The sequence below is a fragment of the Drosophila busckii genome, chromosome X, assembly GCF_011750605.1.
Source record: "Drosophila busckii strain San Diego stock center, stock number 13000-0081.31 chromosome X, ASM1175060v1, whole genome shotgun sequence".
Taxonomy (NCBI): domain Eukaryota; kingdom Metazoa; phylum Arthropoda; class Insecta; order Diptera; family Drosophilidae; genus Drosophila; species Drosophila busckii.
In genome coordinates, this window is record NC_046608.1 from 12,362,343 (window position 1) to 12,385,350 (window position 23,008).

At 37.7% G+C, this 23,008-nt stretch overlaps 2 protein-coding genes across 3 annotated transcripts; both read right to left on the reverse strand.

Annotated features, from left to right (window-relative positions):
• Positions 1 to 1,741: 1,741 nt before the first annotated feature.
• Positions 1,742 to 8,834, reverse strand: LOC108607257 (transmembrane protein 120 homolog). 2 transcript variants are annotated; one of them, XM_017997942.1, is made up of 8 exons: positions 8,044 to 8,834; positions 7,828 to 7,946; positions 3,974 to 4,085; positions 3,759 to 3,898; positions 3,486 to 3,703; positions 3,042 to 3,421; positions 2,000 to 2,185; positions 1,742 to 1,887 (listed from the first exon to the last, which is right to left on the reverse strand). In XM_017997942.1, the coding sequence occupies exons 1-7, from the start codon at positions 8,104 to 8,106 to the stop codon at positions 2,012 to 2,014; spliced, it is 1,206 nt and encodes a 401-aa protein (XP_017853431.1). In that variant the 5' UTR covers positions 8,107 to 8,834; the 3' UTR covers positions 1,742 to 1,887; positions 2,000 to 2,011. The 2 variants fall into 2 exon arrangements, with proteins under 2 accessions (XP_017853431.1, XP_017853430.1); XM_017997941.1 differs by having other exon boundaries at positions 1,742 to 2,185; positions 8,044 to 8,785.
• A 541-nt stretch (positions 8,835 to 9,375) lies between these two features.
• Positions 9,376 to 18,407, reverse strand: LOC108605559 (protein white). Its single transcript, XM_017995324.1, has 6 exons — positions 18,219 to 18,407; positions 12,999 to 13,263; positions 11,371 to 12,025; positions 10,260 to 10,575; positions 10,060 to 10,191; positions 9,376 to 9,996 (listed from the first exon to the last, which is right to left on the reverse strand). Exons 1-6 carry the CDS (start codon positions 18,288 to 18,290, stop codon positions 9,382 to 9,384), a joined length of 2,055 nt encoding a protein of 684 aa, XP_017850813.1. The 5' UTR covers positions 18,291 to 18,407; the 3' UTR covers positions 9,376 to 9,381.
• Positions 18,408 to 23,008: the final 4,601 nt, after the last annotated feature.

A 23,008-nucleotide genomic window follows, 5' to 3' on the forward strand; every position in this document is an offset into this window, starting at 1 on the left:
GCTTTTGCCGCATTGCAGTGCCTTTTGTTGTTGCCCCAGACACAAGCGTCGTCGCATTAATGGCTGCATGGGATGGGATGGACTGGGATGGAAGTGTGTGGCCCAAACAGTTGGCAAGCTTGGCAGACGCGTTTATATTGCGTCTAAGCTTTGATGCATTCAGGCTCAGGCTGCTGCAACTGCAGACGCAGCTTTGAACGCCAAGCAGCAACACGCGACACTTCGAACGCTTAAGCTGCCTCCAATTGCTGCACAGTAAATTGTCAGTGCTGCTCAATTATAACAAACAGACTCTAATTAAAATATAAAAGCTGTAAAATCTAATGCCGCAACACTAAAACGTTAAAGCGTCGTTTAATTTTTGGCCAAACAAAACAAAAAACTAACAGCTTGAGTTCTGTTGCATTTGACTTTGACTAACTGTAACTTAGCTAAAAATTTTTGTACAAAGCGCTGTTATACATTATACAGCTCACAATACGCTATATAAATAATGCATTTTTTATTTTGCAGCTAAATATTTTTTTACACAAAGTTATGCGCACAAAACCAAAGCAGCAAACTTAATATTTGCTTAGTACAGCACAAAAAAATGCAAATTAATTAATTAATAATTAATTAATTATTAAATAAGTGCGTGGTAAATACAATTCAAATGAGCATACACATATGCTTAAAAAAATTATTTGAGTAAAAGTTATAAACAAAAGCGTAAGCAAAGCAAAACATTTTTTTACACTTTACTAAAGGCTGTGCGATTTAATGTTATAACATTTTATGTGGGCGTGGCAAATATTATATAAATAAATGCAGAAATGTATTGTTTTAAAATGTATGTGGCAAAAGTTATAAACAAAAGCGTAAGCAAACCAATAATCAGTAATAAACTTTGATAAGCTCTAAGCTCCATTATAAAAGTTGAATGTAAAACAAAGATTTTGTATAATTTAAAAAAATTAAAATTTATAAAATGTAAATCATTCAAAAAAACATTTGAACAACAAAGTCAAATATTGAGATAACTTAACCAGCCGCATATAAAATATTTGCTCTATAACGCCAAATGCTAAAGTTTGGGGCGTTAAATTAAAAAACAATTGGCTTGGGCCAAGTTTTTGCTTGATGTTTGGCTTAAGCAAGACAAAGCCAAAGTGAAAGTTCACAAATAGTTGAGGACAAACAAACATCGACACGCTTAAAATTCTTTAAAAGCCAACAAATATTTTACAGCTACAGCAAACAAGAAAGAGAGAGAGAGAGCGAGCGAGAGAGCGATGGCAATCAGAATTCCTGTGCATATGCAAAAGCTTAAACCACAAAATGCCACCCACCCAGCCCCCCCCTCGTTGCTGACTCTTGACAATTGGTTAAACCATAATGGACAAGTTTAAATGTTTGTTGCCTTTACACGCAATTCAATAATTTGTGGTCAAACGGCATCAATGTAATTACACTGCCTGCAATTATAATACGCCCCACATTGTACACGCTGCTGTTGGTTTTTTTTTTTTTATTATTATTTATATATTTTATTGTTGCCTTTTTGCCTCTGTTTATTTGCTTACTGTTTCTTTTATTATTACAAAGTTTGCAATGTCTTTTCAATTTCATTCAATATCAATGCGCGCTTCTCTCTTTACAATTCACATTTTTCTTTTCTTTCACTTTTTTACTTACAAGCAAGTACAAAATTTATTTGTATATACTACAAAAAAAAAAAAAGAAATAAAATAAAATATATAAGTTGTATATAGATAATGAAAAAAATAAATGTACATAGTTGTTTTAAATGTAAACAGCTCTCTGTTCACTTTCGACTGTCCTGGCAGCAAAGAAAACATTTTAAAAAAAATCCTTGTGTGCTTGAAGTTGTCGCAACTTCTCCAACTTAAAACGTAGACAGAATTAATAAATAAGGGGAAAAGTAGTAGCCAGAAAGAAAGAAAAACCAGTTTAAATGTATAAGAAAATATATGACAATGCTTTTGGCCACATATACTTGGTTGGTTGCTTAGTTTGCCTTCTTCTCCGCTTCCGTTGCCGTTGGCACTTCGCTTGGCGTGGCATTGGGCATGGGATTGGGATTGGGATTGGGATTCGCAGTCGCATCCACGCGCGGGGAGTTGCTCAGACTTGGTGCGGCGGCCTGTGTGCTGCTCGATAGATCCAAGTCACTGGCACTGTTCTGTTGTTTGCCCCAAGAGCAAAAGAGAGACACAGAGAGATAGAGAGAGAAATAGATATTATAAATTATTCAAATTTAGAGTACGCTCAGGCTCAAATTAAGTTTGCCTTGAACTAAAAAGCAAATCGATGCTAAATAATAAATATATAAATATTCGTATAAGCAACTGAATCTCTTGCAATTGTTTTCCAAAATGCGTCTAAAAGTCATTTGTGAAATTTATGTTTATTAAATATATGAATAAAATATTAGAATATTATAGAATCTATAAATTGCTTCGCTTTAATCGAATATTACTTGTATATATTTATTAATTTTATTTATTTTTATTGTAACTTAGTATAAATTATATTAATTCTATATATAGAATTAATTTTATTCGGTTCTGTCTATTCTACTAGTTTTCTTATATTTAAAAATTCAGCCTAAAGGACTTAGAATTTAGTTCTGGGCTACAATTAAAAAATAAAATAAATAAATAAATTATATTTAATTTTGTGCTGAGCTCTTATATAGAAATAGTTTTCATAACTATATGAAAACGGACTGACTGATTGACTTTAGAACAAGTTTTTAGCTCAATGCTGAAATTTCAATTTCGATAAGAAGTGGCAACGCTTACGACTACATATATGAGCGCTAAAATTCTAAAGTTTGTAGTTCCAGCTAAGCAATTTAATTTTAGTATAATAGAGTTTACAATGAAAAATCCACTCTAAGCGCAAATCAATTAAAATCCCAAGTCTTCGATGTTTGCATTTCGAACTTGCAGCAATAAATAATTGATATTAATAATATCAAAACTGCAGCTAATTTGTTTACATTAACTTAACTAAAGTTTTTGTTGTTTGCTCACCTTCATTTCCTTGCGCAGCTTCATGGACTTGCCCATGCTCTGGAGGCGATAGCGCTCCTTGGCGCGCTCGCGAATCTTCTCGGGCACCACCCACAGAGTGGTGGCCATGTTGCCGCAGAAGAGCAGCAGGAAGAGCCCGCTCATCACAGAGACGTGCCAGGGCGCATCGGGCGGGGTGAAGGCGAGCTTGTAAAGCGTCCAGGCGTTGTAGGCCTGAAAGGCGTAGCCGATGAACAGAAATGGGAGCAGAAAGCTCAGGCCGCGCCACATCCACGAGTGAAAGCCCTCAATGGTGATGTCCATGTTGTGACGCTCGCCGAGCGCTTTGAGGCGATAGAGCAAACCCTTTTGATAGCCAAACTGCAAGTATTGAACGATGCCTGGAGCAGCCAAAAGCAATGAACTTGAGTATAGCAAAGTGTATGGTGCCCAACTAAAACTTACTAATGTAGACATTGAAGTACATGAACTGCATGCGAAAGAGCTGCCAATGCTCGCCCTGGGGCCAGACGAGCAGCACGCCAGCGGCGACGGTGGATATGAAATGATGGGCACGCCACCAGCCTTTGATTCTGGAGCCATTCACCTTGAGTATGGATTCGCGTATGGTCAGCGTGCAGTAGTACCAAACCAGCAGGAATATGAACGCCAGCTCCAGAGCTCTAATAAAAATGTGTTAGTGTGTGTGTGTGTGTGTGTGTCAGTGTGCATACTAACCTGTAGTTGAATATCAAATTGAAGAAAGCCATTATCAAGCCAATAACGTTGAGTATTAATTTAAACTTTTCATAGTCATCTTTATAGCGAACTTTGTCGTTTCTGTTTAAAATTGAAACATTCACATCGCCCAGTATTATCTAGAGAGGTAAAAGCGACGACAACAAGTTACTTTTAAATGCAATTTGCTTGCATATATATATTCCATTATATACCTGCAGATAGCGACCCGATTTTGCAGGCAGCGATTGTTCAATTTCATGCAACTGCGCCTTACGCTTCAGCAGCATCTTTTGCAAATCCTCCTTCTCCTCCGGCGACTTGCATCTGCGAAAATTCCAATAAAAATATTTAACAAGCTGCAACTTTAAACAGTTTTGTGTATTTAAGTTAAGCTAACATTACAACTTAAATTGTTTGCTCTATTCACTTTAAATTGCGCCCTATTTTGTTTTTTTTTTTCTATGTCATTGTTGATTTGCAATTAGCATGAGCAACTCATAGCCATAGCCATATCTATAGCCTCGCATATATAGCGTATGTCAGCATTTATATTGGCATTAAGCTGCAAAAATCAATTTGCCACACGGCACAAATTTTCAAATTGTATTTTTTTTTGTATTTGCTGCTGTCAAAGTTCAATTTTGTTATAATTGATAGTTGTCAGCACACACACACAAATATCACGTATACGCACATTTAAACATTGATATGTTTTGCTCTTTGTTTGTTCTATTTAGTGCTTTTATCAATTGCCAATGGCTCATGTTTTATTTTCGAGCAACTAATAAATGATAAGCTCGCCAACTTGAAAGTGAAAAAAAAACAAAACGAAAAGTATTAAGTTATACGACTGCGCATTATATCTAATAAATTTGCTAATGATGCCATAAATTTAATTTTTTTTTTTTCAATTATAGTGTCTAAAAATAACATTTCGTTTGCTTGTCTAAATTTTCGCTGTTGTTTTTGTGCATTTGCATGCGCGGCTGTTAAAAAGTCACGGAAAACGCAAAGTTCGCTTGGGAAGTCATTAAGCTCGCCACTTAGGGCCGAGAGTCGAGAGACTTTGGCAAATGCAAACCAAATGCGAACCGAACCCAACCGAACCCAACCGAACCGCATTGCATATTGTTGCTCCGCTGATTGTTTATTATGCACATTGTACACCTATCGAACAAACAAAAACAAATGCCGCACAGTGGTGCGCAGCTGTCAATAGAAATATTATATATAAAAAAATGTGAATAATTCCTTATATATGTATTCAATCATTAGCATCACTCTAGAACATGTTGTACTTGGGATTTTTTTTCAGAATTAATGTTTTTTTTTTTGCGATTTGGTTTAGAGACGTGCAGCAATTTGATTTGCATATAAATACAAAATTTGCTGGCTATAGCTTTTCTAGTTGCTGAGAAACTGTTGCTCATACATTCAGTCCTACGTCGTTTTGTCCTATTGCTATCTCACCAACTATGTATAAAACTCATCAGCAAATGTAGTTAATTACCATTAAAAATTAAGCAGAAATATCAAGGTTAATTACTTTTTTTATTTTAAAACCTTGTGTTCATATTATTTGCCATTTTTTATATTTATTTGCAATCAATCAATGTTTTGCTACCCTTTTTAGAGATCTGTCTAGGTTTTGCTGGACTTTTGGCTTAAATTTGTTTTGGGAGGGTTCATTCCTCGCAAAGCTGCTTAGGAAAATGTCTAGGTTATAGGTCATAGGGTCATTCGAGGTCGTCTAAGACCATAGGTTACTCCACTGTTAAGCTGCTGAGGAAGTTTAAGAATAAATCAATCATATTAGATTTGAATTAGATTTAAAGAATGAATTCATTTACACAGCTCAGAATTAAAATATTACGTTCTGATATTTTTCTGATAAGTTTAGTTCTGATTTGAATATAAATGCATTTGCGAAAAATCTGTAAGTTCAAGAATTGAATTCATTCTTTTATAACTCTAAATAATACAAAGTTTGAAAAATTGGTGCATAGCTAAAAGGTTTACTTTAATATAATTAGTATAAATATTTATTGAAAATAGTTTTTTAGCCAAATGTAGGGAATATTAATAACTTTTGGTTTTAAAGAATTCAGATTTCTTTTTTAGCACAAAGCTTGTAAATTTAACATATTTAATTAATAAATTTGCTTGGCCAATTTTTTCAATATTTTGCTGCTAATTTTTAAATCTACTGCCAGTAGTTACGCGTAGTTAGTTAGTCCCACTGCACTTTTGATTAATGCGAACCACTGTGTGGCGTTTTCAACAGCGTCAATAAACGGTTTCTCTCTATTTCTCTCTCTCTAACTTGCTATTTGCATAGCTCAATTAAAATTCATTTGCGAAAAAACCTAAAGCGTTTTGGGGGCCGGCCAGCAAGCTCATTTCATATTTTCAACTTGCTTTGGTGTGTGTGTGTGTGTGTGCGTGTGTGTGTGTGAGAACGTGTGTTTGTTTATGTTTTGAGCGCACATTAGTCGCGTAGAGTAAATCTGACAGACAGACAGCTGAGCGCAAGGCCACTAAATAAATCAAGATGTAGCGTCGATTTACAGAGAGAGAGAGAGAGGCAAGCGCAAGCGGAGAGAGGCAGAGCGGCCAAAGCCGCGCAGTCAGCCAAAGCAGCGCAAAAAACGTTTTCACAACAACAGCAGCCGCAGAAAAAACTCCATAAAGACAACAACAACAACAAGAACAACTGTAATCTGTGTCTGCTTGGCCTTGCCTTCGCTGACTGGCACACTGGTTCAAGGTGGCGCAAAAAGTTTGCATAAATAATTTCGAGGTAATTGAACTCGGCTTACAGTTTATTGTGAATGCCAATAATAAAAAAGTCAAAGTTCACACATATGTAACTAAAACATAAAAACTGTTAAGCTTTAATTACGGCTAATAAATAAAGTTGTTAAAAATAATAGAAAAGTTTACAGTTAAACTGATTTGCATTTAAAGTTTTTCAATTAGACTTTGCATTTTTAATTAACGAACGCACGTAGCAGCAGCCAGCTGCTCATTTAGCAAATATTATTTTCATTTATTTATATAAATATATTTTAGCAACAAACGCGACAACAAGCTATGGTATATATATATATATATATATAGCATGACGTAGTTTTAGCTTGTAGAAAATATAAATAAATGTTTTGCATATTAAATATTTTCCAAACATATGTTTGCTTGTTTTTGCACCACGGTGTGTGGGCTGGGCAGCGGCGGCGGCGGCGCCGCTATCATAAGGTCAAGGGCGGCTAGTTGAAAATTATTGTGGACACAGGTTTAATCAAGTGCCGCTCGCTGCGCTTGTGGATCAAAGGTGTGTACATGTTTTTTAATGACAGCAAAATATATAATTATAAACTATTTATGGCGATATAAAAACCAAACGCGTACAAAGTCTAACTGTGAATGGTAAATGCGTTTATCTTTTATCAGAAGTAAATACAGTTGTAAAATCAAATGGGAAAACAGTTGTAGCAACTAAGCAGCAAAAGATAAAAGACACAGGCAAGTGTGTGTGTGTGTGTGTGTGTGGTCAAGTATCCAGCTAAAGATAACAGTGGCTCAATAATTGCCGCAAGACATGTGTTCCGTAGTCTACTGATAACAATATTTTGTGTGTGTGTGTGTGTGTGTGTGTGTGTGTGAAACGCGTTGCTGATTAGAATTGCTATACAAATCGGTAATTGATTGCGTTCAAATTCCAATTGAAGCAATTGCAAGCAAAAAGACTGAGCAGCGGGCTGGGTGGTGGGTAGTGGGTTGTTTACAACAGCGCTGGGAAGCGTTTCGCGTGTGTGGGAATTCATTGGAAGCTAAACGGAGCGGAGCGAGCGTACAGCGGTATTATGATATATGTTCGATTAGCAAAGTAATGGGAAAAAACAATAAACAAAACGTATCTCTTTGATTGATTTCAATGCAGTTGCAGCGCTGCCCCCAATCCCCTAACTGACTGCAGCTAAGCAAATTATAGGGGTTGATTTTATGCACATGTCTGTGTCTGTGTCTGTGTGTGTGTGTTTGAACTTTTTGTAGGTAGTGTACTTACTGGCGTAACGAGGCCGTTATTTGATTCATGCGATAACGCTGATGCTTGATCTCGTTGAAGCATTTCTGTTGATGACTGTACAGCTGTTCCAGCAGCTCAATGTAGCGTCTGTTGCATGTCTGCAAAACAAAAACGAGCAAACAATCGAGCGAGAGGTCAATAACTTGCTGTAACAAGCAGCGCACAAACATAAACAACAAACAAATCTATGCTCACCTCCAGTTCGTTATATTCACGATTCAGCTCATCCCATTCATTGTGCAGCGTTGAAATATCCATTGCAGCTATTTTGATTTGATTGTTATTGTTTATTGCTTATTGCTTATCGCTTAACGTCTTGTTCAATTAACGCTTAACACGTTGTCGTTGTCGTTGTCTCTTTTGTATTGCAGCAACAGCTGTTTTGAGGTTATGGCGCAGCCGAACCCGCGCTGTTGTATATGGAAGCGGGCGGCGGCAAGGGGCGGGGAGGGTTTGCCGGTTGTGTGTTGTACGCAGCTTATTGTAATATTCTTATTCGTTGAAAAATCAATGTGCCGCTTGCTTTTTGAGCCTACGCTTCTCTTCTTCGCCTGCGCTTTACCTCTCGCACTTCACCTAGACTCTTTACACACACAAACACACGATTGCATATGTATGTATGTTTGGCTGGCTGGCTGGCTGTCTGTCTGACTGCTCTCTTTGTTTTGGAAACGACGTCAAGCCGCCCTCAGCTGCAGCAGCACTTTACTTCACCAAACCGAAACAAAAAAAAAAAGAAGGCACTGCGAATTGCAAAATTATTTTGTTGCTCCGCACACACAATTTTGTTTAGTTTTAGGTTTTAAAAATAAATTGCTGGCGGACGCGAAAAACGACGCATATGTTTGTACGACGCTACGTTAACTAAAACTAAAACTGAGCGCGCTGCAAATTGCCGGCAGCGGCGGCGGCGGCGCGAAAGAGAGTGTTGGAGCGGCGACGGCGACGCCGGCAGCGGGCAACAGTTAAACTTAAAGCACTTAAGACTAACTTTTGCAGAGGACAAGCAGCGATTAGATTAAATTTAAACAGTCAATGCACACACAAAACACAAAGAGCATAAGAACTTGCACGCGCTCTCGCTCGCAGCTCACAAGCAAACAATTTGTATGTGTGCATGTGTGTTCACATGTAGCGTATATACTTTTTTTTTTTGTTGTTGTTACACACAGAGAACGAAAAGAAAAGAAAAAAACAAAAACAATGCTGCTGCTGGCCGCTTGTTGCGTTGTCAGTTTCTCGTTACTGTTGTTGCGCTACTCTCGCTCACATGCAGGCATTTGCAAGCGTATGTTATCGTTGCTGTCTCGCTTGCGCATTGACGACTGTGGTGAACTTGACACGTTGCGGTGAGTTTGCTTAGCGCGCGCAATTCAAATCAAATTCGTTGTGTTGTGTATTTATTTTCAGCTGCCAAGCTATGTAACATTTATTTTTTTTTTAGCTTTGTGGGCTACATACTAAACAGTTAACACATTAAAAAAAAAAAAAATATATATATATATAATAATAATAAGCAAAACAAATCTTTAGTTATTCCTTGCGTCTGGCACGCAGTCGTAGCGCCAGGTAAGCAAAACTACGAAAACCCACAATAAGCAGGGCCAGGCCTATGTAGTCCAGCGGCAAATCTGCAGCCGAAAAGTTAAGCGTTTCGAGTATAACTTTGCCGGAACTGGGGCAAGTGGTGTTGGAGCTGGTGCAGCTGATTTCACCAGCCTCCACATCCGCCCACTGATTGATGAGCAGACCCTCGTTGGCGTAACGGAACCAGGATAAATACGATAACCACTTCAAGTAAATGGGCACCGAGCCCGAGTTCAAAAAGAAGCCGCCAAAGAGCAAGAATGGAATAATAACCGGCGGACCCACCGACAAGGCCATGGAGGTAGACGAGCTGGCGCAGGATATTAAATAGCCAAACGAGGTGGACACATTGGCCACCAGTGTAACCAAAGCGAGGCAATTGAAGAAATGCAAAAAGCCCGCACGCAGTCCAATCATCGGATAAGCGATTGCCGTAAAAACAAAGGGCACGGTGAGGAAGAGCGGCAGCTCCGCTATAGTCTTGCCCAGAAAGTAAGTGTCACAGCGATAGAGTCGACTGCGCGCCTCTCGCATAAACACCGGCAGCTCCGAGGTGAAGACCTAGAGAGGCAGAACAGATTGCTGTACAGCTTGGAGGATGCAGTGGAGCGAGGTGCAACTCACATTGATGGTGGCGAACACATTCTGGAACGTCATGTTGGTCAGAAACAAAAAGATGGCGCCATTGATGTTCATCACGCCCACTTGCGTCAACTGCTGGCCCAGAAAGATGAGCCCAATGAGCACGGCCACCATCTGCAAGAGAATGAAGCTTGGGAGGATGAAATTGCCGCTCGAGCTTTTTGCTGGCATCGTTGGCCTACCGTTGTCTGTATGAGTCGCACTTTCACCAGCAGCGGCTCCTTCAGCACCGACAACCAGGAGCGCCAGAGCACAGCTCGGAATTGCATAAACCAGGTCGCCTTGTAGGTATAACCGTTCTCCGGCTGCTCCAGCGGCTGTGTCTGTGTCTTTTGCGCCAGCAGCTGCTCCATGTCGTGCGCCACTTTGCTGATCGCAAAATTGTCACAGATCTTGGCAATGCGATCCCGCGACTCCACCTCGCGGCCCGGCACAATCGCCAGCACCTGCACATAAAAGTCCGCCGGATTGTAATTGGTCGGACACTGGGCGCCCACGCTGTTCAAAATTTAAAGTAAAGCAATTAATTATTAGAAATTGAAATTCTTTAATTTTAGTAAAAATTTCAAAGCCTCTATATTAATATTAAATCTTGTGTGCAAGCATTTAATTTGAAAAAATATATTTTGAAATAAATAAAAATAATTACAGCCTCAAAAATATAAAATTTTAAAACAATTTGCTAAATATTAGTAAAAGTTTTTGTTTTAAATGCAGTAAAAAAGAACTAAATAATATGAGTATGAGCACAAAAATTATGAAAAAGATATATATATATATATAGCTTGTTTATTTATAGTTCGATTTATGCTCAAATAAACTCAAATTTTAATATTCTATCATAGGAATTAGTCTAAGAAATGAGTTTTCAAATTTTATTTTCGCGCTTAGGACGCCAAAAACTTAAGGAAACGCAGACAAAAAAAAAATTTGTAAGCTATAAAGTGTTACTAATAAAAATAAGTTTGATCCGATTAATAAAAATGAAATTTGTTTTCAGTCTTAATTATTGATTTTTAGTACTTTTTTTAAAACTAAATTTTGTATAAGAAATATAAAAAATAAAATGAATAAAACTTAGCAGTAAATTAATATTATTTTATAAAATTTTATATTTAATAAAAAAAAATATTTATTCTAAGCAGATCAAACTTTGAAGCCCAAAATATTTGCAGTCAGCTTAAATTTTCAATTTAATTCAAAATAAATTTGGAAAAATAATTTAATTTGCATTAATTTAATTGACTTAATTATAGTTTATGCTTTAAATTATTTAGTTAGTTTACGACTTACTAGGAGAAAAAGTCAACCGCCTCGCTGGGCGTGCCCAGGAAGGCGACACGCCCCTGGGCCATCAGCAGAATCTTGTCGAAGAGCTCGAACAGCTCCGAGGAGGGCTGATGTATGGTCAGGATGACGGTCTTGCCCTTCTGGGAGAGTTTCTTCAGCACCTGGACAACGCTGTGGGCGGTGAACGAGTCGAGGCCAGATGTGGGCTCATCGCAGATGAGCAGCGGCGGATCCGTCAGAGCCTCAGAGGCGAAAGCCAAACGCTTGCGCTCACCGCCGGACAAGCCCTTAACGCGTCCCGGCACACCAATGATCGTATGCTGGCACTTGGTCAAGCTCAGCTCCTGAATCACCTGATCCACGCGCGCCACTCGCTGCCGATAGCTCAGCTGCCTGGGCATGCGCACCATCGCCTGGAAGATCAGATGCTCCCGCGCCGTCAGCGAGCCAATGAACAGATCGTCCTGCTGCACATACGCGCATCGGGCCTGCATCTCCTTCGCGTCCACGGGCTGCCCGTTGAGCAGCCGCATGCTCGAGGGCGACACCTGCACGCCCTGGGGCGAGCGAAAGGCCAAAGCATTGAGCAGCGTCGTCTTGCCCGCTCCCGAGCTGCCCATCACGGCAAGCAGCTCACCCGGATACGCCACGCCACACACTGGAGGAGTAGAGAGAAGAGAGAGAGAGTGTGAGAGAGAGAGAGAGAGAGAGAGAGAGAGAGAGAGAGATGTCATTAATCAATCAATCAAATCAACTTAAATTACGATTAAAATTAGCAATTCAATTAATTTTGGAAAATAAGCAAAAAATAAATAAAAATAATAAAAATGATCTGACGACTTACAGTTTATTTCTAATTACTACAGATAATGATTTAGATAATTATGTAGTTATAGTTTAATCGTTGTAATCGTAATCGATAAATAATTAAACATAAGCGAAAATAAACGATAATAAACTAATTAATAATTACTATGATTATTAAGCATAACTCCATCATAACAAAAGTTGATAATTATAAATAAATATATATAAGAAGCTACTAATTATGAATGATTTAATTTGAATGAAAAACAATTAAGCTTATTATAATAATAATTTGTAAAAAATATTAGAATTTTACAAGTGCTGCAATTAAACAATGTTAAGTATTGAAATACATTCATTTGATTTAGGTTCAGATTTTGAGCGAGATCTAGTTTTTGCTAAAGAAATACTTTAAAAATATATGAAAAATATTAAATATTTAAATTGAATTAAATCATAACAAATGCTGTAAGATAGTTATAAAAAATAAACTAAATTAATTAAATGGAAATAAATAAAACAGTAAAGCTAAGTAAATAAAAAAAATATACTATAATAATAAAATATTTAAAGATAAGCTATATAGCTGTCAATGAAGATATAACAAGATTTTGAAGATATAAAATAAAAAAAAATAATGAATTAAATTTATAAATTAAATAAAAAAATTACTATTAAAATATAAACATATGTATTAAACATGTTTTGTTGATTTTTCAACATTAATCAAGAGTTGATAATTTGAATTTTATGCTCAAATAAACTCAAAAAAACTTAAAATTTGTAATTTGTAAATTGTTTTATTTTTTAATTTTTTTGTTTACCGTTCTTGAGCAAATGCTTGCGTGGCGCTGGAATATGCCGCTCATTGCAGAAGAGTCCGCGCGTGCGATTGACCAGCTGGCGCCAGTTGGAGCCCGGCTGATGCACTGCACCAAAGACGTCGACGTTGTGCCAGGCGTAGGTCAAAGTCTCGGGCAGCTGGGCACCCGGCTCGAGATCCGGTTTGCTCAAAGTGCCGTAATTCTTGCGCTGCTGCTGCCCAAAGCTGTCCGTGGTGGTGGCAGTGGCGCCCGCATCGCCGCCACTCTGTGGATTAGATATGCGAGTTGAGATTGAGTATTTTGGGTATGGAAAAAGGTTGAAAACTTTTCAATTTCACGCGAGCGAGCCGACGCCGCCGCCGCCGCCCCATAAAAAAGGGCGTTGGCGCGTAAATCTCTTTTGGGGGCGCTAATCCTGGACGCCTGCTTATGACTACTACGTCTACGCCTTGGCCGTAAACATAAAACCCGCGCGCGCGAGTCGAAAACTTGGCAAGAGTGTCGACAATTTAAAATGTGCAAATTAGGGCCAAGCATAAGCCGCAGCAGGCGTCAGGATTGGGATCGGGGTTGGGTTTGGGGTTGGAAATTGCTGTTGTTGTTGCCACTTCGTAAGACAATTGCACGCCGTAGTTTCAATTTTTCTTTTGTGCTACATTTTCGCTTCAAGTGCGGCTCAAAAATCCAAGCAAATGATTCACTAGTCTCGTCTCTTGGTCAAGTGTTTGGCGCAATTGCCCATTTGTTAATTTAGTTGCAAATTTTGCAAACTATTTGTGAAATTGTTGCTTTGTTTTTGAAATGAATTACAGTCTGTTAATGTCTGAGAATTGCACAAGTTTTTATATTTAGACGAATTCTAAACTGAACGCTGCTTGTTTTTGTTTTTAACAATTTAGCACAGTCAATAAATAAATCTATACAATTATATTTATTTTAATTAGACTTTAGCACTTTTTTGTTGAATGTTAATTTACGCTCGAGTCTGCATAGCTGACATTTAATAAATTTATGTCACTTTCAGTTGATTTACATTTCAATTTATTTGTTTTATTAAATTTAAATTTTAATTATTTTATTATATGCATATTTTGTTTAATTTTAAATTATATTTATTTTATTTAATTTAGCTAGAAGCAACTCTTGGAATTAAAATTACTAGAACGCATTTATAATTTATTAAACAATAAATTGTAGCTTGCTTACAATTAGTTATTATGCCAATATATTAAAATAGAAATTATTATTAGTAGCACTATATTGCTACTAAAATTAGTTTTTAATATTTAAATAAATATAAATATATTGAATTTTTAAACATTTGCATATTTGAAACATTTAAAAAAAATATATGCAACTTGTTTTTAACTCTGTGCAATGAAATGAATTCTGTTGTTATTGGAATTCAAATATCTTAAGTCTTATATAATTGATAAAAACTATGCAGCCAAAAATTCTGAATCGATGCCGAACTTTTCGATCTTTAAATAATAATTATGCAAATTAATTAAAAGTTTTGCTCCAAAAGTTTAGCTGGCTACATTTTTATATAAAAATTTTAGCATGTGAGTATAGCAATATTTGAGTTAATATATCTCAGTGTAGTTGGCTATATAAAATGTTTATTTTATTGCTGCTAGACTTTCGACTTTCTCTTGCTAGCCAATTGCCAATTGCGGCGGATTGTCTTTTGACCCTAACGTGGGGCTTCCGAGTGAGTGAAACCAAGCTGCGTTTATTGCGGTCGAACCCGGAGCCCGCCCACCACTTGCAATTTCAATCTTCAGCTCCAACTTCGAGGCAGCCACAGCCGCCAGCTCAGCTCAGCTCAGCTCAGCTGCTGTAGCTTGTGGGGTTTCCAAGCGCCTTAAATTGTTGGTGGGTCGCTAATTGGCGCCATGATGGCCGCACCACCCACCCCCAGCAGTTATAATTTGTATAAATAATCATAAAAATTAAGCAAAACTCTGCCGCAGGCAAAGCGCAAAAAAATATTAAAATGAAATGAAAAGCGCCGCAGTCAATGCAGAAAACGTCGCCCTGGCTATTAATAATCCGGCGTCCAAGCTCAGTCGCAGTCTCAGTCGCTGCTTCTTCTTCTTCTGCTTCTTATACTTGGCTGATGTTGCATTTCAATTTGGCTTGAGAAATTGAAGAGCAGTCCAAGCAGCCGTCGTCGAGGTGAACGCGAAAAAATTTAATATCCGTTACATGTGCCAGAACCTGGGGAGCCATTCAAGTTCGCCCAACCACCCACTGCCACCCACTCGCAAGTTGAGGCCGTTGTAGGTGAGCGAGCCGCAGCTCAAAAATTGTTTCCACAACAAATGAGGCCGAAAAATGTTATTAAAAAGTTTTTCCTGTATTTATTTGTTGTTGTTGTTGCAGCTTCTTCTGTTGTTTTCTTTAGCGTTTCTTTAAAAGTGTACGCCGGTGTATTATCTGCCTGCCTGCCTGCCCACCACCCACCCCCCCTTGACCTTGTAGGTAAATTTTTCGCTGCCGGCTTATATTTTACATTTCATATTTATTTAATTTTTCATTCTTTTTTATTTCGTGCGTTCTTACTTTGCTTTTACTTTTTCTCGGCTATTTTTGCATAATTTATAAAGTAATGTGTGCTGACCGGCAGATGTCGCTAGCAGCAAAAAAAAACAGAACACTGCGTACATAACAATAATTTCTAATACTCGAAATGTTATTGGCCAAGCAGAATAAGCTAAGTAAACAAATTAACAAGTTACAGCGAAAAATCAGAAAAGTTAATAGAATTTTAAGTTTATACAAAAAAAGAAAAAATATTGAAATTTAGTCTGTTTCAAATATTCGCTTAGACTTTGCAGCGTTGAGTTTGGCAAATATTATTAATATTATGTATTAATAAATATCTAAAATATTAGAAAATTAAAATGAAACGCTACGAATTTTTTTTAGTTTTTTTTTAGTATATTTACATTTAGACAACAAAAGTTTGTGCAAAGAATTATAAAAAATTAGAGCAGCATATTTCACTTAATTATTTATAATAATAACAAAAACTTTTTCGACTAAACTGTAATGCAGAATTCAAGTTAAAGTTTCAAACTAAATAATAAAAATAAAGATTTATTTTAAAAAAATTGCTAAGCAGCAAATTGTGCTCAAAAACAAAAACTCTAATGCAGCATTCAAGTTAAAGCTTCAAACTAAATAATAAAAATAAAAAATTTATTTTAAAAAAATTGCTAAAAACAAAAAACTGCTAACATGTTTTTTAAAAATTCAACTTGTAAATTTTACATACTTAGAGATTCACAATTTTCAAAACTTGCACATCTCAAAAGTATTTTGTTAACTCGGAATTGTTGAAATTCCGTTTTTTGGTTGCGTAGCTTGTAAAGATAAAAATCTTGACGAATGCTGTGGATTTACTTAAAGCTTAACGCAGGCAGCCATCCACCAACTGAATAATCAGCCAGCAATATAGAATTTTAATTGCATTTATCTCGTAGAAACGATGAACGATAGCGCAAAGTGTTAGAGACTAAAGTAAACACAGACTAGGGTCGAGTTACTTGCCACGCTGCCAACGACATTGCAAGGTGGCAAGTTTTATGTGGGTCTTAAGCCAAGAGCAAATACAGTTACAAAAAACGGCTACAGATAGAGCAGAGCAGAGCAGAGATCTAGATTATGTACAATATCAATGTGGAGTGAGTCGAGCAGGCCCAGAGACAATGACAAGGCGAGTAAACAAGCATAAAACATGCGTTAAGCACTACAAGATACATTTGTGTATCTCTCAGATACTCGCCAGGTTAACAGCAACAAGAGCAAGCAAGATTTGCTACGCGACAAAAGTTCGCTCCCAGCTGCACTTGTTGTTGCTATTGATAAAATTCCCTTAGCTAGAGCCTAACCCCACGCACCCCCCACCACCTCCCATGACAACAATCCTCGCAACATGCTCGAGTGAGCTCAACTGAACTCATTTGTTGCTGAGCTAGAAGTCGACAAAGTTTACACAAATACAGTCAACTAGAGTTTAAAGACAGTCACTTTGCAATAGCAACGCTGATTAAACTAAAAACTGCCTAATCTTGTTATATTCGCAATTAATATTTATTTATTTTAAATAATTATCCCTTGAATTTAAATATTTGTTCGAATTTGTTTGATTTCTTTTTTTTCATTTGCCACAAGACAAAGAATATTAATAATAAGCTTATTAAAAAAATTTAATTTAAATAACTTTTGCCTAAGTACTTCTAAATATTTGCAAACTCTTCAATTAATTAAATAATATTGTAACGACAAAGAGAAAAATCGAAAATCGCATGATTCTAAGCCATTTTTTAAATAATAAGCTATATATATATATTTTGTTTTTTTAAACCTATGCCTAATGTATTTTAAATAAATAAATTCTGGTACCAAGAAAAAATAAATAAATTTAAAAATTGAAATTATAACTTTCAAACTTTTTCTTTATGAAAAACAAGCAAAATACTTCAGCTGCATGAATTTGAAATACTTTTCAGTTCAAATAAATGTAGAAAAAATATAGTTAGCATTAAATAAATAAATAAATTACAAAATTAAAATTTAAGTTATTTTTTAAGTTAGAATTTCAATTATGCACAATCCAAACATTTTCTGCACAAAAAGCACAAAAATTTTTAATTTATTTGGTATCAAATAAATAAGCTCTAAAATTTATATTTTAATTTACGCCAAATTCAGAGCCATGTCCACATGCTAAGCATAGAACTTGTAGCTGGTCATGGCCCATTGGGTGGGTTGTCTATATGTGCAAGTGAATGAGCTATGAGCTCGCTGCTCAGTGGCATCCATTTCAAGAAAACAAGACGTTAACACTGTTCTTGAGACGCGTCGCATTAATGTCATAGAACATCGGATCGGTTGTTAGTTATAGTCGTTGAGGCTTGTTGCATATTTTCTTGGTTCCAATTACAAATTGCATTGCAACATTTATTTTTTATAATGCATTGCTCTGTGTGTGAAATACTCGTTTTGATTTGGGGTGGGGTGGGGTGTGCTGGGGGTTATTATTGTTGTAGCTTGTGGGTCTCTGGGTCGAGATTTCAATTCAATTTGCTTTTGGGACTGATGCAATGCGGTTGCGGTTTGAATTTTTGGGGCAGGCGGGGTGCAATTTGTTCTCACGCTGCCAGCGCCGTGCAGTTTATGTTTTTATTTTTTTGATATTTTAGAACTCACAGTATGCAAGTGCTCGGCTGATGTATGTTTGCTGCTGCCGCGCAGCAATAGCTCCTGATCCTCCTGTCCCATTTCTTTCGACGCACACGAAACGGCAAAACACACGCACACACACTCAAAAAAGCAATGAAAAAAAAAATGAAATCAACTGCTGCACTGAACTGACTGCCAGAGCTTCGTGTCAAACGCGCTGACAAAACGCAACTGACTTAAAGCCGCCAGCTTGGGCCCTTGGACGTCAACGGCGACGGCGACGCCGGCATCGCTTACGGTGTGCGTTGAGTGAAATTTGATGAGTGCAAAAGATAAAAACGAAAACAAGAGCAAAGCCCAACTACTAATGCTTTGCTACTATTTGCATGCCCAGGCAGTCTAACTAACTGTACTACTCTTGTATTTGACTTTAGGTTTGCGCTCGCAGCGCCTCTCAGTGCGTGCGCACAGTGGGCCTCGATCGAGCCACGCCGGCGGAATTTCAAGTTCAATAATAGCTAAGCGATTGTCATTTATTAAACATGTTTTTAAATCATTTAAAAATATTTTCTTTTACTTAAGTTTGCAAATTATTGTTAATATTTTAAATTAAAAAATATATATACACTTTGAAGATATCTGTAACCTACTTGGGAAGCTTTTAATTTTATTTCGCTAGAAATGCCCACTGTGCTGCACTGTGCTCTTGATCGCGCGCTCTTTGTGTGAATACTCGCTCTGCTTTTAGTATTACTGTTATGGACAGCACTGTTGTTATTGTTAATGCAGCTGTAGGGCTTCTTGGTTTGATCGGCTTAGCGCTGTGCACTGAGCTCAAACTCAAACTCGAACTCGCAGCAAGTCTGCCTCCCTCGCACTCTCTCTCTCATTATTTGTGTGTGTGTGTGTGTGTCACCTTTAAAGTGTCACAAATTTCTCGCAGTTGCAGTTGCTGCTTTTGGGCTGCAGCTAAGCCAACCCAACACTAAATCCGTCTTGAACTTTTGCCTCGCATCTCTCTCCCACTCCCACTCTCTTCTGTTCTCTTTAACTCGCTTGCGTTGGCCTCCAGCCGGATGCCATCATTTACTCACTCAAATGCTATAAACTTTTTACACTTAACAATTTATTGTCACTCTGCTGGCGTCGACGTCGACGTTGGCGCAAGCGTTAGCGCTAGCGAGTGCGTCCTAAGCTGTTGTTGTTATTTGTGCTTTGCAACTTGCACTGTGGACGGACGAACGCACAAAAAAGAAGCAGCAAAAAAAAAAAAGCACTGCATAACTGTTAAAGCTTATCAACGCATTTGTGCGCTTTATGAAAGTGTAGCAAATAAAATAACTGAATGCTAAAATCAATTTTATTTTAAAGCTGATTGTGTGTATTACATAAAAAAATATAAAATAAACAGCTGTTAGTACAAGTGGCTTATAAATAAAATATTTTATAACATTCAAACAAATTTAAGTGAATTGAAATGCTTTGACACCCTGCGGGTAGGGTGTGCTTGCTATAAAAAAAAGTGTAAAGAAGTAACTCGAGCAAAAACGTAGAAAGTTTCGCTAACACGCTTTTACACTCGCTCCCACACACACACACAAAGAGAGAGAATGAAAGAGAGAGGGAGAGCGAGAGGCAGGTACAGCTTTAGCCAAACGGCCATTGACACTTGAAATCAAGTTGTGAGAGTTGTTTGCAGTTGAAGTTTGTCCTTAGCTGATGATGACTATGCCGAGCCGCGCTCCAAGGACATGAAGAGGATGTGCATGCGAATAAGCGTATAAGGATGCCGCTGATGCTGACGCTGACGCTGCCGCTGACTTAACCCCATGTCCAATAGCATATCAACTCTCGCTCGCTCGCTCGCTCTCTTTGCCTGCCGCACGCGTTAGTCCATGCAAATTATTGACGCGGACTCTAACGTACATAAATCCATCTGTCTGTCTGTCTGTCTGTCTGTCTGTGTGTGTGTGTGTGTGTGTGTGTGTGTGTGTGCAACTTTGACTATGCCTGCTTGCTTGGTGCTAACTTTGTGGCAGGCGCCACGCTAATCAGACAGCTTTCTAGTTCATTGCATTGAACGAAATGCCACGCCCACACAGCTCAGCCCTTTAACTATGACGGTAACGGTAACTACAAGCAACCCCCCCATTTGCCAGCACCCATCCCAGCGCCCGCCTTGGCGCTCGTCCGTCAAGCAGCCACTCAACTGGCTGTAATTGCCAAGTAAATCAGCGCTGCTGCCACTTGCCATACCCAAAAACTCAGCTCTTGGCTTTGCTTGGCTTGACTTGGTTTGGCTGCTGCTGCTGCTCTGGGGGGTGGCATTGGGCTTGGGCGTATGTGTGTTCAACTTTTGAGCAACTTTAAAGAGGAATGCGTCATGGGCTAGATTCATAGTTAGTTAGTTAGCTGCAAGTCAGCAAAATAAAAATTTGCAAAAAAAAAAACAAACAACTTTACATTAAGGTGGGCTGGGCTGGGTTGTTAGCCCAAAAAATCTTTAAGCATGGGTATTTTAAACTTGGCTTAGTTGCAAATATGTTAACTTAATTTTAGTTTACAGCAATTTTAACTTACTTACTTTAGTTTTCAAACAACAAATTGTTGCATTTACTTTCATTATTTTTTATGAGCTGATATCAAAAAAAAAATATTTTGTATATTTATTATTTAATATATGTATTAGAAATATTAATTGCAACTGTTAAACATAACTGGAAGAACGTTTAAATTAAAAGTCTCATATAAAACTTAAAAATATTTTAATAATAAACATATTATTATTGTTAAAATATACAGCTACGTTTTGCTATAGTGACTAGTGCTTTGAATTATAGTAAAATAAATAAATATATGCAATAAAAGTAAACAGCATATCTTATTTAATTCTATATATAACATTAATTTCTATATGGCCAAATGCTGTCAGAATTGGGTTTGTATGCAATTAGTAATGCTAACAATAACTTACTAATTTTTATTTAACACGCATGATCTTGGCTCGGCTGCTGCTGCTTCAATTGATTTTGAACTCTGCACTGCTTGTTCACTCCTCAACAGGTTAACAGAACAGCTGGGCCTTCGTTTGCTGGCTTACCCGTTAGCCTCACACACGCACCCACACATTGATCCTAGTGCAAGAACAGAAGCTAAGAGCGTAAGGCACTCAAAGAGCGTGAGCGACATATGCTTAGTACTTATACTTATACACTTTGAACTCAGTGCAAGAACGAAAGGTGAGAGCGCAAGTGCCTTAGAGAGCGAGAGTCAATGCGTGGGCTAAGCCTTATACCAAAGACTTATACTTATACTTACAGCGAAAGGTAAGAGCGCAAGGCACTCAGAGAGCGAGAGCGAGGCGTATACCAAAGACTTATACTTATACTTATACTCATTGGTCTACGTTCTTGCTGGCGAGAGAAGCAGCGCTGCTTTCGTATGCGCTCGATCGCTCTTCGCTGCTGCAAATGAGCGAGAGCTTCGTTTTTTTTTTTGTTGAGTGGGTGGTTTGAGTGATCTTTTGCTTTAACTGCGCGTCGAAACTGAGCGTGGGAACTAGACTGCCCTAACTAAGCTAAACAAACTGATTTAAGCACAATTGCTTGCAATATTTAAAGTATTAAATGCCAAAAAGAATAAAGCTACATAGCTTTCTTAGCAATTTGCTTTATTGTAGAAGAAACAAAAAATATTTAAAAAAAAAAGAAGAAATTTATGCGCCGAACAATTTTACATATCATATGTATTATAAGTATTTGATTTTTTTTTTTTTTATTTTATTAAAATTTCAATAAATGCAGCGAATATTTTTAATGCTGACTCAGCTGCTTTGTAATAAACGCAGCATAAAAATTTGTCATCAATGCTCGTTTATGAAATTTACTTATGCAAACGCAAGCGCAACGATTGTTTAGATAAGAACGAGTTGCCGTCGTGGGCTGTGGGCTGTGTGTGGGCGTGGCAATAAAACCAAATGGCCAGCGGCATATTTTTCTATTAAACCGCCAAAGCAGACGAGGCAGCGAATGCGATAAGGACTTGAGCTATGCCCAGGACGTCAGCAGACGTGACAAGTGCGGGATGCTGCGCTGCTGCTGCTGCTGGCTGGAAGATTCGCGCTGCTTGGAGCTGGTTACAGCACACGCGCGCGTCTCATAAAAACGTATCAAAGCATCCATTGGGAGTCGTAAAAATTTTGCACTCTTGCCTCGCAGTTAGGCAGGACCAAGTTTTTGCGGCAGACAAACGGACGGACGGACAGACGCGCTCTAGACTGTAGACTGCAGACAACGCGGCGTATGTGTAATCTAATAAAATGTGCTGTTTATGTGGCCTCGCTGGCTCGTTCAAGGCTTCAATGCTACTTCCCAGCTAGTTAGCTACATAGTTGGCCAACACACACACATACACACACACACACACTGAGCAACAGTTGCGCGTACTTTATGGCCAACTAGTTAGTGCAGACGCCAACGGCCACGCCTACTGCCGCCTAACTGCAACTTATGTGCGTCCCGTTTTATGTGCTGCTGCCTCTGCTGTTGCTGCTGCTGTTGCAAGCTAATTTCAATATATATAGTATGTCTGGGCTGCTCTATTGAAATAAAGCAGATCGCAGTTTCGTCTGCTTTGTGAACAAAACTTTTAACTTTGTGCTAAATCTTCGAAAACTGCTTTAAATTTTGTTAGCTTAGTTCCCAAGCCTATTCAACACATATATTATTAATTTAATTAGTATTAATATTATTTAATAATAAAAATGTAATAGTAGTAATAATTTATTAGCAAAAATATCTTTATTAAATAGAATTGTT

Bases quoted from the DNA above. Each gene is read 5' to 3' on its own strand.
- LOC108605559 (XM_017995324.1), bottom strand. From the start codon at position 18,290: ATGGGACAGGAGGATCAGGAGCTATTGCTGCGCGGCAGCAGCAAACAT. The intron at 13,264-18,218 runs GTGAGTTCTAAA...TCTAATCCACAG, and splicing joins CAGCCGAGCACTTGCATACT to AGTGGCGGCGATGCGGGCGC. The intron at 9,997-10,059 runs GTGAGTTGCACC...CTGCCTCTCTAG, and splicing joins ATGTGTTCGCCACCATCAAT to GTCTTCACCTCGGAGCTGCC.
- LOC108607257 (XM_017997942.1), bottom strand. From the start codon at position 8,106: ATGGATATTTCAACGCTGCACAATGAATGGGATGAGCTGAATCGTGAA. The intron at 3,422-3,485 runs GTAAGTTTTAGT...TGGCTGCTCCAG, and splicing joins GTACTTCAATGTCTACATTA to GCATCGTTCAATACTTGCAG. The intron at 2,186-3,041 runs GTGAGCAAACAA...GGCAAACAACAG, and splicing joins AGCTGCGCAAGGAAATGAAG to AACAGTGCCAGTGACTTGGA.